Here is a 14,881-nt window from a genome sequence, read left to right as displayed (position 1 = left end):
AAATCAGGTCTGTGCAGAGTGCCGGGCCTCTGAGCTGTGACCGAAGCAATAACAGGAAGCGTGTCGGGGAGTCAGTGAGGCTGAGAGCACTGGGGCTGTTTAGAGACACAAGAGTTGGGGCTTGACTGAGGTCAACGGAGGGGCTGTCAGGACCTCACAGGATCTAAGCCAGGGGTTCTCACACTTGGGGTCGGGACCCCTCAGGGGGTCACAAGGTTATTACGTGGGGGGTTGCAAGCTCTCAGCCTCCAACCCAAGCCCCACTTTGCCTCCAGCATGTATAATGGTGTTAAATATATTAAAAAGCGTTTTTAATGTATAAGGCAGCAGGGGGTCGTACTCAGAGGCTTGCAGTGTGAAAGGCGTCACCAGTAGAAAAGTTTGAAGGGGGAGTGATAACTCAGTGGTTTGCACATTAGCCTGCTACACCCAGGGTTGTGAGCTCACGCCTTGAGGGGGCAGCTTAGGGATCTGGGGGAAAAACAGTATTTGGTCCTGCTCATGTAAGCAGGGGGCTGGACTCAATTACTTTCCAGGGTCCCTTCCAGTTCTACAAGACAGGTATCTCCATATTCAATTCCATTATACTGGAAGCCCTCAGAGACTCTATACCAGGGGTCTGCAACCCGCGGCTCTGGAGCCCCATGCGGCTCTTCAGCCTCCTTGTTGTGGCTCCCTTCGGCCTTGACAAAAGAAAAAAAAAGAAAAAAAAAGAATAACGGTTATTTATTAATTTAATTTTTATTTATATATTATTTAATTTTTGTTTATTTTGTTGCACAGTTATCTTGGAGTTCGAGGTGATACTTTAACATCGAATTTTTAAAAAGTTTTTATAATTTGTCAATTAAAATATGCGTCACATCCACGTCTATAGCCCTCGCCTTTATCTGCAGGCGGCTTCTTGAGTGTGCGACCCCCGCGGTAAGCTAACCATGAATACATCCCAAAAAAGAAAAATCTCAGAAGAAAATAGAGAGTTTAATTCTGCATGGACAGATTCCTTTGCCTTCACTGCCAATGACGCTGGCTTACCTGTGTGCTTGATATGTGGCGAGAAATTAGCAAACAACAAAAAATGTAACGTTGAAAGACATTTTCAAAACAAGCACTCAGCATTTTCTGAAAAGTACCCAACTGAAGATGGGCGAAAGAGAGCGATTTCAGAACTACTACGGAAAGTTGAGCAGAGCAAACATACTTTCAAGAAGTGGATCAACTCTCCAAACTCAACTACAGCTGCTAGTTTTGTGGCAGCTCATAAGATCATAAGGAGGGGGAAGCTGTTCACAGACAGAGAATACATGAAAGAATCGTTCATAAAAATATCAGAGCATCTATTCTCCGAATTCAAAAACAAACAGGAAATTATTCAGAAAATTAAAGAAATGCCTCTCTCTGCAAAGACCGTCAAGGACAGGACCATTAAAATGGCAACAAACATCACCAGTAAGCAAATTGATGACATCAATTCAGCTCAAGCATATTCAATTGCCTGTGATGAGTCAAGTGATGTAAACGATATTGAGCAGACAGCACTGTTATGCAGATATGTGAACTCTGATGGGCCGCAGGAAGAACTGATTGAACTCATACCGCTAAAGGGCCAAACGCGGGGACAGGACATTTGTGAGGCTGTTTTGAGTTGTCTAAAAGCCAAAGGAATAAACACCACTCACCTGGTGTCAGTGTCTACTGATGGTGCACCCAGTATGAGAGGAGCACAGAAGGGCTTTGTGAATTTACTTCAAAAGTCGCTGGATCGAGAGCTGACGATGTTTCACTGCATCTTGCACCAAGAAGCACTGTGCGCTCAAACATTCCCCCCGAATGTGTGGAAGTGATGAACCTCGTTATTAAGATAGTGAACAAAATAATTGCAAACGGGTTAAACCACCAACAGTTTTGTTCATGGTTAGATGAAGTCGAGAGCGCATATTTGGATCTCCTGCTGCACAACAGAGTTCGGTGGCTGTCAAGGGGAGACGTGCTGAAACGCTTCGCTGCTTGTCTGGAACATGTGAAAACCTTCTTGGAAAGCAAAGGCCTCAGCTATCCCGAACTGGGAGACCTCGATTGGCTGGAAAAGTTTTATTTCATGGTGGATATGACAAGTAACTTAAACACGCTGAATAAAAATCTCCAGGGAAAGGGAAGCACGGCCCTGCAGTTGCTGGAGGATGTTCTAGCGTTTGAGCGCAAGATGACAGTGTTTGCCAGAGATGTACAGAGAGGTACACTCTCTCACTTCCCCTCCCTGAGAGAGTTCAAAGAAGAGAACAATCACATAAATTGTGATTATTTACACCGTGCAATTATGGCAATGCAAGCTGCATTTGGAGAAAGATTCAGCGAGTTCAGAAAGGAAAAAAACACTCTGTCCTTCCCTGTCACACCGCTGGACATCGACCCATCCCTGCTGAACATATCCGCATTCACAGGGATAAGTCAGCCCGATCTTGAAATTGAACTGGCCGACATAGCGGATAAAGACTTATGGGTGTCCAAGTTCAAAAGCCTGACAGCGGATCTTGAAGAAGTCGCCCGTCAGAAAGCCACTCTCGCTAAAGAGCACAAATGGAATGATATTGAAAACCTCCCCAAACCCGACAAACTTGTTTTTGAAACATGGAGTGCCATTCCCGACACGTATATGAACATGAAAAAGTATGCATTTGGAGTCCTGTCCATCTTTGGCTCAACATACTTATGCAAGCAAGTTTTCTCGAGCATGAACTTCATAAAGTACAAATATCGCTCCCGCCTCACAAATGAGAGCCTACAGTCCTGTGTGAAGATCAAAGTCACATCTTACAGCCCCAACATAGGGAAGATCAGCATCGAGCTTCAGAAACAGAAGTCACATTAAACAGGTGAGAACACTAGCATTTAATAGGCTATTATTATTCAGAAAAAAACATTTATTTCAGACCCGGAGCTGATGTAGTTTTTTATTGTATGTTCAGGTGCTTCGGTTGATTGCTGGCCGAGAAAGAAACCCTAAGAGGATGAGAGCACACTGAAATGGACTTGTCAAAAAATGTTCCTAATGTTATGTTTACTTTTTTAAAACTGATAAGCTGCAACTATATGGTTTTTTATATTAAAGTGGGCTACGTTTTATTTTAATTTTACACAAATACGGGAAGGACTCAAAAAGGCCTGCATAGTTCAGTGTTTAATTTATTTTAAAGTAGGCCTTCACATGCACACTGCACTTCTGTTTGTTGTATTCTGTTGTTGTAACAGGTAAAATTAAAAAAAGATTAAAACTTTTAAAAGTTTATAAGCAGTGTTATGTTTTGCGGCTCCAGACTATTTTTCTTTAGTGGAAGAGGGGGCAAAATGGCTCTTTTGATAGTAAAGGTTGCCGACCCCTGCTCTATACAGACCAGCAGGTGGCAGTATAAGATCACCCAATAGCATTAGCAGCACCCCGCCCTCTGTAACCTGAGTCCCACGGGAAGGGCTTTGGGGAGTTGAAGGCCTTAGGGCGGTAGAACCGGAGACTATGTAGATCTCTCTAGACTATCTGGAGGCAGGTCCGACCCAAGACCAATTGATGCCCCCAGCGAGGAGTCTTCAGTGCCCCCATGATTCCCATCCCTCCATTTGTTAAAGTTTTGATTACTGTATTTTTATTTTATTTGTAGCCCATTTCACAACTTCAATGCACAATTTGCAGGCATGATTTATCCCTGTCATAAAAGATGACATATTTGCATGCTAGGATCTGTAAATCTGTATTTATTGATGCCATATATAAGCACATGGGTTCAAAAGAGATCTCTGGAATCTCATTAATTATGTCCTTGTTTAGTCACTACTTACACTCTTCAGGTATTAAAACACAAGTACACTTTCACAAGTACACAATAAAACAAGGTTCACAATATCGCAGTTGGGCTCCAACTTCACCTCACTTTGTCCTTATATCTCGCTGACTGACTGGAGACGCCCCACCCCTTATATACCCCTGAGGACATGGCTGACAACACGCTTAGTTCTCAGAAAGTCTGGAAGGTTCCACAAGATTCAACAAACATCAAGAACATTCTAGGAGGTCAGTGAAAAATGAATCCACATACGGGATACCTGAACCGTTTTACTTCAAACATTCTATTTTCTCTTTTGTTGCTAACAAAGACAGCACGCGAACCAGGTGACTTTGTCCCTGAAATGGGTGAAATGTGGCTTCTGTATCCCTATTACCTTCATCTACACTGGCATCCAAATATTGCTGCATCGGTTATTTTCCTTCATCAGATCTTTTATTCCTTCATCAGATCTTACACTTCCACATATAAATGCACAGAAATTAAATTAAAGTCAGTGACATTCCCTCATTGTTTACATTGGTGGTGTAAATGAGATCAGAATTTGGCCCATTGGCTTTGGGGAAGGGCAATGCACTGGCTGGTGTCTGTACAGACTGCAAATTCCATGTAATTTGGAGTAACTGCTCCAAGTCCCACCCTGATCCCTTATGCCAATATTCCAGCTGCCGGCTGTGAAGTGGAAAACACATTTCCCTTCCACACTCCCTTCAGCAAACAGCCTGTGGCCATGTCTGGGCTTCATTGCCCATTAGTCTCAGAGTTTCCAAGCACCGTCCCATTCCTTCCTCGCACAGCGAGGTGGAAACGGCTGCAGCTGCAGCTTTGGAATTAATTAATTAACTGCAGAATTGGAATTAATTTGAAAACTGGACACCATTCAATTAGGCTTGAATAAAGACTGGGAGTGGATGGGTCATTACACAAAGTAAAACGATTTCCCCATACTTCCCCCCCCTACTGTTACTCACACCTTCTTGTCAACTGTTGGAAATGGGCCATCCTGATTATCAATACAAAAAATTTTTTTCTTCTGCTGATAATAGCCCATATTAATTGATTACTCTTGTTACAGTTGGTATGGCAACGCCCATTTTTTCATGTTCTCTGTGTACATATATCTTCCTACTGTATTTTCCACTGCATCATCCAATGAAGTGGGCTTTAGCCCACGAAAGCTTATGCTCAAATACATTTGTTACTCTCTAAGGTGCCACAAGTACTCCTGTTCTTTACAAGTAATCCAGGGCTACAAATGGACTCTGCAAAGCAGAAAATCACTTCTCCCACCTGTGCAGGGTTCTCCTTTGTACTGTGAATGAGCAGCCCGTGGTCTACACTCACCAGTGCTGGGTGTCTGTTACAAAGGTCCTTTATGGCCCTTCTCCCCACTCAGAGTGGGAGTGGGGAGGTCAGGGCAGCAGCAGCCAATGAGCAGGGAGCAGATTTGCATGAAGGGGCCGTTCTCCAGCTTTGGGGGTTTAAGAGAGAATCGGAGGGTCCCAGCCACAGACCCGTTTGCCTCAGGAAGCCGAGCTCGTCTGGATTCCCACCATGGCCTGGGCCCTTCTGCTCCTCACGCTGCTCACTTACTGCTCAGGTGAGTGGGACGGTTTTGCTAATAACAATCCTCACTTTCCATCGCCTCTTTGATTCCAGCAGGGCGAGGGGGGATAGGATTGCTCTGTATAAATGCAGCAAGTGGGTGAACACCGGGGGTGTGAAAAGCCATTTAAGCTGAAGCACAGTGTTGGCACAGGAACAATTGGGTATAAACTAACAATGGGAAAATTGAAACAGCAAATGAGATGGTTTCAAACCACCAAATGAGGGAGGGTCTGAAACAGCCTCCCAAGAGGGACAAAGCACCTAACTCGTTTTAAGCTGGAGCTCACTAAGGTAATGACGAGGATTGTGTGCCTGGGTCGCCTGCGATAGCAGGGACCAGAGTTGATGACCCAGGAGGTCCCTTCCAGCCCCGTGTGCCAATCAGAGATACAAACGGCTCATCTAACAACTTCTCTCTGTTACTGGTTTTGTATCAGGGTCCTTGGCCCAGTTTGTGCTGACTCAGCCGCCCTCAGCCTCTGCGTCTCCTGGGCAAACGGTTACGATCTCCTGTGCCAGGAGCAGCAGCAGCATCGGTAGCTACTATGTATCCTGGTACCAACAGAAGCCTGGAAATGCCCCAAAGCTAATTATATATGAGTGGAACAAGAGACCCTCTGGAATCTCTGACCGATTCTCCGGCTCTACAGACACCTCCGCCAATGCTGCCTCCTTAACCATTTCTGGGGTCCAAGCCGACGATGAGGCTGATTATTACTGTGCTTCAAATGAAGGCAACTACAATCGCACATTGCTACAGAGCCATGCGGAACTGAGACCAAAACCTCCCCCAGCAGCCCACGTTCCACTGCTGTGGTCTCACTGCATCTTCCCCCTGCCTGAGGCCCTGCAGCGAAATGAACTGTCTCTCCCCTGTCATGGGTGGTACAGTCCCAAATAAAGGGCAAACTGCGAGGTAGCTTCTCTGTGTCTTGTTTGGGGAGATGGGGGTGGAGGCCTGGGGGTGCTACCGCCCTGTGGAGACAGGCTGTGGGTATTGTGCTGGCATGGGACAGATGGCTGGGGAAGGCCTGTGCTCTGTTATGCTCCTTACCTCTGCTGGGGCAACGAGCCACATGTGCTCCCCTCCAGTCCCTGCTCTCCGTGGGCACGTGGGGGGCATGGCCTTTCCACTCCCAACCCCTTGCTGGCCGTGTCTCCCATGGGGCTGTGCAGTGCCGCTGTGCGACCCCAAAGCTGAGCACTCCGGGGGCGCTAGATCTAGGCTGTGTCTATCACCTGCCCAGGTGCAGCGAGGCGGGGTGATTCCTGGGCCCCGTCCCCATCTCATGCCTCTGCACTGAACCAGCCAGGGAATTACTCCATGGACATGAGATAGACAGGGGATGATGTATACATGGGGGGAGAGACTGGAGGTGCAGGGAGATTGGAAGGGGCTGGGGAAAAAAATAACCCCAACTTGGAAAAAATAACCCCAACTATACATACAACATGATGGGGGCTAATTTAGCTACAACGAGTCAGGAAAAAGATCTTGGAGTTATCGTGGAAGTTCTCTGAAGATGTCCACGCAGTGTGCAGAGGCGGTCAAAAAAGCAAACAGGATGTTAGGAATCATTAAAAAGGGGATAGAGAATAAGACTGAGGATATATTATTGCCCTTATATAAATCCATGGTACGCCCACATCTCGAATACTGTGTACAGATGTGGTCTCCTCACCTCAAAAAAGATATTCTAGCACTAGAAAAGGTTCAGAAAAGAGCAACTAAAATGATTAGGGGTTTAGAGAGGGTCCCATATGAGGAAAGATTAAAGAGGCTAGGACTCTTCAGTTTGGAAAAGAGAAGACTAAGGGGGGACATGATAGAGGTATATAAAATCATGAGTGATGTTGAGAAAGTGGATAAGGAAAAGTTATTTACTTATTCCCATAATACAAGAACTAGGGGTCACCAAATGAAATTAATAGGCAGCAGGTTTAAAACAAATAAAAGGAAGTTCTTCTTCACGCAGCGCACAGTCAACTTGTGGAACTCCTTACCTGAGGAGGTTGTGAAGGCTAGGACTATAACAATGTTTAAAAGGGGACTGGATAAATTCATGGTGGCTAAGTCCATAAATGGCTATTAGCTAGGATGGGTAAGAATGGTGTCCCTAGCCTCTGTTCATCAGAGGATGGAGATGGATGGCAGGAGAGAGATCACTTGATCATTGCCTGTTAGGTTCACTCCCTCAGGGGCACCTGGCATTGGCCACTGTCGGTAGACAGATACTGGGCTAGATGGACCTTTGGTCTGACCCGGTACGGCCTTTCTTATGTTCTTATGTTCTTATGAAGCTTGTGGGAGGGACTGAGGTTTGGTTCCAGAAAGTCCCTTCTGTGTGAATTCCCAGGTGGGCAGACCCTGGGGAGGAAGGGTTGGGAGGGCATCTCTCATGACAGGGTGGAGTGTCTCTGTCATAGTGGATTGTACGAGGTGTCAGTGTAGCCCCCATAGGCGATGTTAATGCCCAGGGATTGAACACACGATTGCAGAGCACAGGATGTCGGAGTGTAAAAAGTACTCACCAGCCTGGTGCCAGGACACCAGTGACACATTTTCTATTCGGGGGAGTAAATCGGATGAATCCTACAGAGAATAACATTGACCTGACCCCCGCCTTGGAGGGATGTCAGCGTGTGGGAGGGCAGATCCAATCTGCAAAGTGGTGTGGGGAGAATAAATCACTGGTGGGCACAGGACATCAGGAGAGACTTGACACCAGTAAATGTAAAGCCTTATCCTGGGGGAGGACATGAACTGCACAGGTACCGAATGGGGCAGGGCTGTAAGCAGGAAGTTCATTTTTTTATCCCTAATGCTGCCCCAGCAGTGACCCCCTGGAAGATGTGTGATTGGACCTGGGAATTAGGAGAGGAGGGGGCCCCAGGGAGATCCCTTTGGTAAGAAAGCGGCTCAGATGATGGAGCCATTGGAGAACCGCAGAGCTAAGTGCTGAACAATGAGAATGTACCAGTGACAGCTAGGGGTCGTTCTTGCCCACAGTTTTGCCAGCTGTTCTGAGGCTGGTTGTACAGACAATGTCTGGTGCACTCTGCAAACCCTGCGGGGGGTGGGGATTTCCCTCACTGCTGACTGTAACCGATTAGTCTCTCAATGGAATGGCCCATCTGTACCGTAGTTTTACAACCGTCTCCGTGTCAAAGGCAAAGAAGGGGCCGTGGGAAATGTGGGAGGACCCTGGGTCAATGCGTTACCTTGTGAGCCTCAGGCTGGTGTGCTTTGACCACTGGGCTGCACACAAGCTGTGGTACATCTTCTGTGCAACGTGATGAGGCAGAGGAAAAGGCCTCATCGAGTGTATTTCAACCGCAAAGAAAGAGCAGGTAACACTGCGTTGCTGAGGCACAAGCTGAGAGCTGTATCTGTGGGGTCAGCAGATGCAGGTGGGCTGGGATTGCTGCTGCCGAGCTGTGCTGCTGATCTCCCTGGGGACTGAGGTCCCACAGAAGGTGCATCAATGGAAAGAGCAGACCCCTGCCGCTCTCTGCTGCTTCCATCCCCAGGGCACTGCTGGTCTAATGAATGTACATCAGCTCCCTGGGGCTAGAGCCTCACAGTCGAGGCTTCTGGCCTTGGAGATGGGAAAGTCCCAGGTTGCCGGTTTTCTCTTCAGCCCTCAGGGGAGCTGGGCAGTGGGGAAGGAAGATGCTTAAAACCTGCTTTATCCACCAGCAGGAACCATGTGAAGAAGGGCCGGGCCGGGATCATGTGACGGCAAAGGCTGAATGGATGAAAAGGGTCCCTCCATCTCCGGGTGCATGTTGGCCTTAAAACGTTACTAGCAGTTCTGAGCATGTCTGCGACTACAGCTCCTTCTCCCCCTGTACAGAAAGGAACAGGAGTATCCCGGGGGGACCGGACGCCTGAGACTTGCAAACAGAGATTGGCCTGAACCAGAGCCGGGATCAGAGCATCATTTACTCTGGAAAAGCTGCAGCTACTTTATCCCTTTGGTCAGTTTTCCGGATTCATTTCGCAGGGTTCATTTGCGGGACGAGGGCAGGAGGGCGCTCCGCAAAGTAAGAGCTGGGAAATGAATCAACTGCTGGTTCCCCCTCATCAGCTTTAAATCACTTACAAGACCAGCAGGGAGGAGCTGGAGACAGCTCCGCCAGTGAGCAGGGAGCAGATTAGCATGAGGGGCCGTTCTCCAGCTCTGGGGCTTTAAGAGAGAATCAGAAGGTTTCCAGCAAAGACCCGTTTGCCTCAGGAAGCCGAACTCATCTGAATTCCCCACCATGGCCTGGGCCCCTCTGCTCCTCACGCTGCTCACGTACTGCATGTGTAAGAAAGGTTTATTTGCTGGGGGAATTAAATAAGAATTTTCCACACAGATTATCCTCTCCCCCTCATCCCCGGCCTACCTGCGGGATTTTGCTGGGGATGCTCGGGAATGGCTGTCCTGAGCTGATTTCTAATATTGTTTCAGGTCCCAGTTCCCAGCAACTCCTTGCCCTGAAGCCCTCAGAGTCGGTGTCTCTTGGAGGGACCGTGACGCTCTCCTGCAGCCTGAGCAGTGGAGCCATCACTGAGAACAGCTTCCCACACTGGGTTCAACAGAGACCGGGGAATGTTCCCCGATGGCTGATCCAAGGCACTAGTGCCAGAGCTGCTGGTGTCCCAGAGCGTTTCACTGCCTCCATGTCTGGTAACACCATGTCCTTGACCATCGCTGGGGCCCTAGCGGAGGATGATGCTGGTTATTACTGTGCTGCGTGGAGTGGGGGAGCTCAGCACAATGGTGCGATCAGATGAGGAACTGAGACAAAACCCCCAGAGGCTGTGACAGGCTGGCAAATGTGCCGGCAGCAGAGCAGGGTGCCCAGCTGGAGGGAAGCAGAGAGCTGCTTGCGCTGTTCAGGGAAGAGCTTTTCCCTCCTCCCTCCTTGCTCCCCGGCAGGCAGACCCCTGCCCCCCTCCCACCGGGGATTTGTCTCTTTTTGCTTATTTTATTTAACGTCTCTAGCCCCTCCCCCAAGGCGTGGCTCCAGCCTTCTGTTATGTCCTAGGGGCAGCCAGTGTAGGAAGCAATCACTTGAGGCCAGAGAGCAGACAGCTAACCAAAACCTCCATTTTATTTACAGAAACAGAGAGCTCACTCAGCCGGTTGAAACCGGCTGAGCTATCCCTTAATAGTCTAACTCAGTTGCCATAGTAACAAACCCCATGACAACCAAATACACAACACCTTCCCCCCCACCCCCCCCGGCCCTTGCTGTTGCTAATCGGAGCGGCTTCTCCCCCCTCCTCACGGGGCTGGTCCTGGGTTCTTTGTTGCAATGCCTGGTGCCGCCCTGCAAGGTGACTCCTCTCTGCCTGGGACACGAAGGGGCTGTCCCTTGGGGAAGTGACGAACCCCACTCCTCTTAACCCGGAGTGGCACCCAGCACGCAAGGAACAAAACACAATAAGACAAACCCCAACGCGTGAAAGGTCACACCCAAAAGTGACAATGTGACTAAGGGGACTTCACTGGGACAGGAAACAGAGGCTCAAGGGAAGGAAAGGGTTGAAGTTAACTGAGAAATGCTAAAGCAGTATTGATACAACCAGATCTCCACCTCCCCCTGTTCACAACTGTACTGCAACTCCCAGCTGCCCCCGGCACCTTCCCAGGCAGACGGAAGGTCTAGGCTGATTCTGGAGATGGGTGTAGCAGTGCTGCAAACATTGGACGGTTAACAAACACCCTCTTAGGCCTGGTCTACACTAGGACTTTAATTCAAATTTAGCAGCGTTAATTCGAACTAACCGCTCAACCGTCCACACCAGGAAGCCATTTAATTCGAACTAGAGGGCTCTTTAGTTCGAATTTGGTACTCCACCCCGGCAGGTGGAGTAACGCTAAATTCGACATGGCTAGCTCGAATTAGGCTAGGTGTGGATGCAAATCGAACTTAGTAGCTCCGGGAGCTATCCCACAGTGCACCACTCTGTTGACGCTCTGGACAGCAGTCGGAGCTTGGATTCTCTGACCAGCCACACAGGAAATGACCCGGGAAAATTTGAATTCATTTTCCTGTCTGGGCACTTTGAATCTGACGTCCTGGCTGGACATCGGGGCGAGCTCCGCAGCACCTGCAACGATGCAGAGCTCTCCAGCAGAGGAGTCCGGCCAATCCAAGAATAGAAAGAGGTCCCCAGCATGGACAGACCGGGAAGTCCTGGATCTGATCGGTGTGTGGGGCGAGGAGTCTGTGCTGTCGGAGCTGCGCTCCAGCAAGCGGAATGCAAAGACCTTCGAGAAGGTCTCCAAAGCAATGATAGAGAAAGGATACAGCCGGGATGCAATGCAGTGCCGCGTGAAAATCAAGGACCTGAGACAAGGCTACCAAAAAGTCAGAGCGGCAAACGGATGCTCCGGAGCCCTGCCGCAGACATGCCGCTTCTACGAGGCACTGCATGCCATTCTAGGTGGGTCTGCCACCACTGCCCCACCAGTGACCGTGGACTCAGTGGATGGCATAGTGAACCTGGACAGTTCCTCCTCGATGTTCGCCGATGTGGAAGATGAGGAACGGTCTGTGGAGGACGGCGCAGGCGACAGCGAACACAATACCGCTTTCCCTGACAGCCAGGATCTCTTCATCACCCTCACAGAGATCCCCTACCAACCCTCCCCGGCCGTTAACCCGGACTCTGAATCAGGGGAAGGATCAGGCGGTAAGTGCTATAAACATGTAAACATTTATTTTTTATAAAACAGGTATAAAAAAATAGAAATACTATATATAAAATTTTCAATGAAAAACTATATGAAAAGTAGGTCCACACATATAGGGATTGAACAATAATCCTCCAGGGACAATTCAAGAAAGGTCTCATTTAGGTCCTCGATAAGCCTCCCTTGTTGGGTGCTCCATGGAAGCACACTCTTCCGCGCCAGGACATCCTTATGTAGATGGGAATCATCGCCTCCACAAGCATGGCCGCATATGGTCCTGGTCTCTGCAGGGCTTCCCTTAGCATCCGCTCTTTGTGACTCCGAGGGACCCGCATCAGGGTGATCTCGTTCATGAAATGCTGCATCTAATTAGGGCAATTAGTGTATTGTTACTGTTGTGAATGGTTGACTTTTACTTTGCATAACAATGACCCTCGCTTAAGAGCCACGTGTTGTAGGCCACATAGGAAAAGCATACATTGATCTTTCCCGTGCACTGGCGGGAGTGGCTGGAAAAGGGTCAGAGTATATGATTTCCAGATTGTCTTTAGCGGGAGGGCACAGCTATCCATTAACTGATAAGCAGAATGTACTGTAAGGCTTACCAGGACTGTCTGCTAGACGGATTCAGCTGTCTCTCCCCACTTGTCCGCTCTCCTGTGCAATGCCGCAGCCAATGAGAGCGTATTCCGAAATCTCGAACTTGTCCTGAGATCTCGTGAGACTTGTTGCCCTGTATGGTCTTGTTCAGAGAAACTGACTAGACTGTGTTCACTGTTCGCAAACATGTATCTGTTCAAGGAAATCACTTACTTTTCCCATTACACAGCTTCGGCTCTTTCCCGGACTGCCCCGGCATCCCCCTCGCAGAGGCTGGCGCAGATTAGGCGGCGAAAGAAAAAGACTAGGGACGAGATGTTCGCGGAACTGATGGCCTGCTCCAGAGCCGAGGCGGCAGAGCAGAGACAGTGGAGGGAGACCCTATGTCAACAGCATTGCACACACATCGAACGGGAGGATAGGTGGCGGCAGGAAGACCAGCAGGCGACTCAAAAGCTGCTTGGGCTAATGAGGGAGCAAACGGACACGCTCCGGCGCCTTGTTGATGTTCTGCAGGACCGCAGGCAGGAGGACAGAGCCCCCCTGCAGTGTATCTGCAACCGCCCTCCCCTGCCAAGAAGTCCTGCCCCCCCCTCACCCAAAAGTACAAGACGTAGGGGCGGTAGGGGCCGTGAGAACTGTCACTGCACCACTGCATAGCGCTAATGTACCACACACCTCTCACGCTATAAATTTGTAGAAGTGCTTCCCTTACAGGCTCACCCAGTCCCAAATCCAAGTTTCATCCCCCCACTGTGTATTAGATTATTAAAAGCTGTTTGCTGTTATTCACTGTTTCGGTCATGTCTTTCGTGTCAGAGGATTTTTTTGTGTATGGGGGTGGGGGAGGGGATTTATAATTGCACAGTATAGCCTACATTACCAGGGTACAGACTTGGGGGCATGATCAACTGCAGGGCACACACACACTGCAGTCAGTAGGCACCAAGGTCACTCTGTGTGGTGTATGCTGCCCCGGGTCATTCTGTGATGTGTATGCTTGTCCAGGGTCCTAGCGCCTGCCACCCCCTTAATGTTAAGGCACGCTGCCCTTACCATGCACTTCCACCATAGCACCGAGCCTCTCCGCTGCCCTGAGCCCCAACAAGAGCCCTCATCCACGGACAGATACTCACCCTTCCCCCACACCCCTCACCCCTTCCTACGCCCAAACCCGCAGCCCACTGCCGTCATCCAAACCCCTATCCAAAGAAGGCACCACTCGCCCCTTCCTGCAAACCCACCCCTTCCTGCAATCCCTCCCCTTCATGCACAACCACTTGCAACCGTCCCCCACCCCAGAGACCTATGTAGGAGCAGGAGGATGTCATTCCTCTATGGAACAAGCGGTCTGTACATCAGTGCACACCGTGCCCAGCACAGTATGCGTCCATGTTTCAACACCTGAACAGAAATGCAAAGTAAAACAAAGATTTATTAATAATGAGCGTAACAATTAATTTGCTTTAAAACGTGCTTTGGAAGTGGGGGAAACTTGGAGAACGGGGTATGTAACCGCAGATCGAAATCGACACATACAGACACAGGCCCAGGGTCAGTTTCTCTTGAAAGCAAGTGGAGAGTCATAGGTTACCCTGCTCTGCGAGGAAACTTGCTTTCAAAGCCTCCCGGATACACAGCGCTTCCCGCTGGGATATTCTCTCGGCACGGGTGTCTGGCTGAGCGTAAATTGCAGCCAGGCGATTTGCCTCAACCTCCCATCCGGACAAAAAGGTCTCGCCCTTGCTCTCACAGAGATTGTGTAGCACACAGCAAGCAGCAATAACTACGGGGATATTCTTTTCGCTGATGTCCAAGCGAGTCAGTAAGCTCCGCCATCTCCCCCTGAGATGTCCGAAAGCACACTCCACCACCATTCTGCACTTGCTCAGCCGGTAGTTGAAGAGTTCCTTCTCTCTGTCCAAGGCGCCTGTATAGGGCTTCATGAGCCAGGGCATTAGCGGGTAGGCTGGGTCCCCGAGGATCACTGTAGGCATCTGCACATCCCCAACCGTTATTTTGTGGTCCGGGAAGAAAGTACCTGCCTGGAGGCGTTTAAACAGACCAGAGTTCCTGAACACACGCGCGTCATGAACCTTGCCCGCCCACCCAACGAAGATGTTGGTAAAACGTCCCCTATGGTCT

General features: G+C 49.3%; 2 protein-coding genes and 1 gene segment (V, D, J or C); all 3 read left to right on the top strand.

Moving 5' to 3' along the window:
• Nucleotides 1-14,881, top strand: part of LOC123351200 (immunoglobulin lambda-1 light chain-like) — a 624,702-nt gene that overhangs the window by 9,828 nt on the left and 599,993 nt on the right. The window lies entirely within an intron of this gene.
• Nucleotides 1-14,881, top strand: part of LOC123351197 (immunoglobulin lambda-1 light chain-like) — a 668,923-nt gene that overhangs the window by 60,896 nt on the left and 593,146 nt on the right. The window lies entirely within an intron of this gene.
• The window catches only part of LOC123351198, a 576,764-nt gene continuing 567,237 nt past the window's right edge, over nt 5,355-14,881 (top strand). Inside the window, 2 exon segments of the V gene segment in view lie at nt 5,355-5,436; nt 5,882-6,187. Coding sequence covers nt 5,391-5,436; nt 5,882-6,187 — 352 coding nt within the window.

This window comes from Mauremys mutica, chromosome 16 (assembly GCF_020497125.1).
Source record: "Mauremys mutica isolate MM-2020 ecotype Southern chromosome 16, ASM2049712v1, whole genome shotgun sequence".
NCBI classification, from domain to species: Eukaryota; Metazoa; Chordata; order Testudines; family Geoemydidae; genus Mauremys; species Mauremys mutica.
Note: the sequence above shows the minus strand (reverse complement) of the source record. Positions and strands in the feature narration are given on the sequence as shown.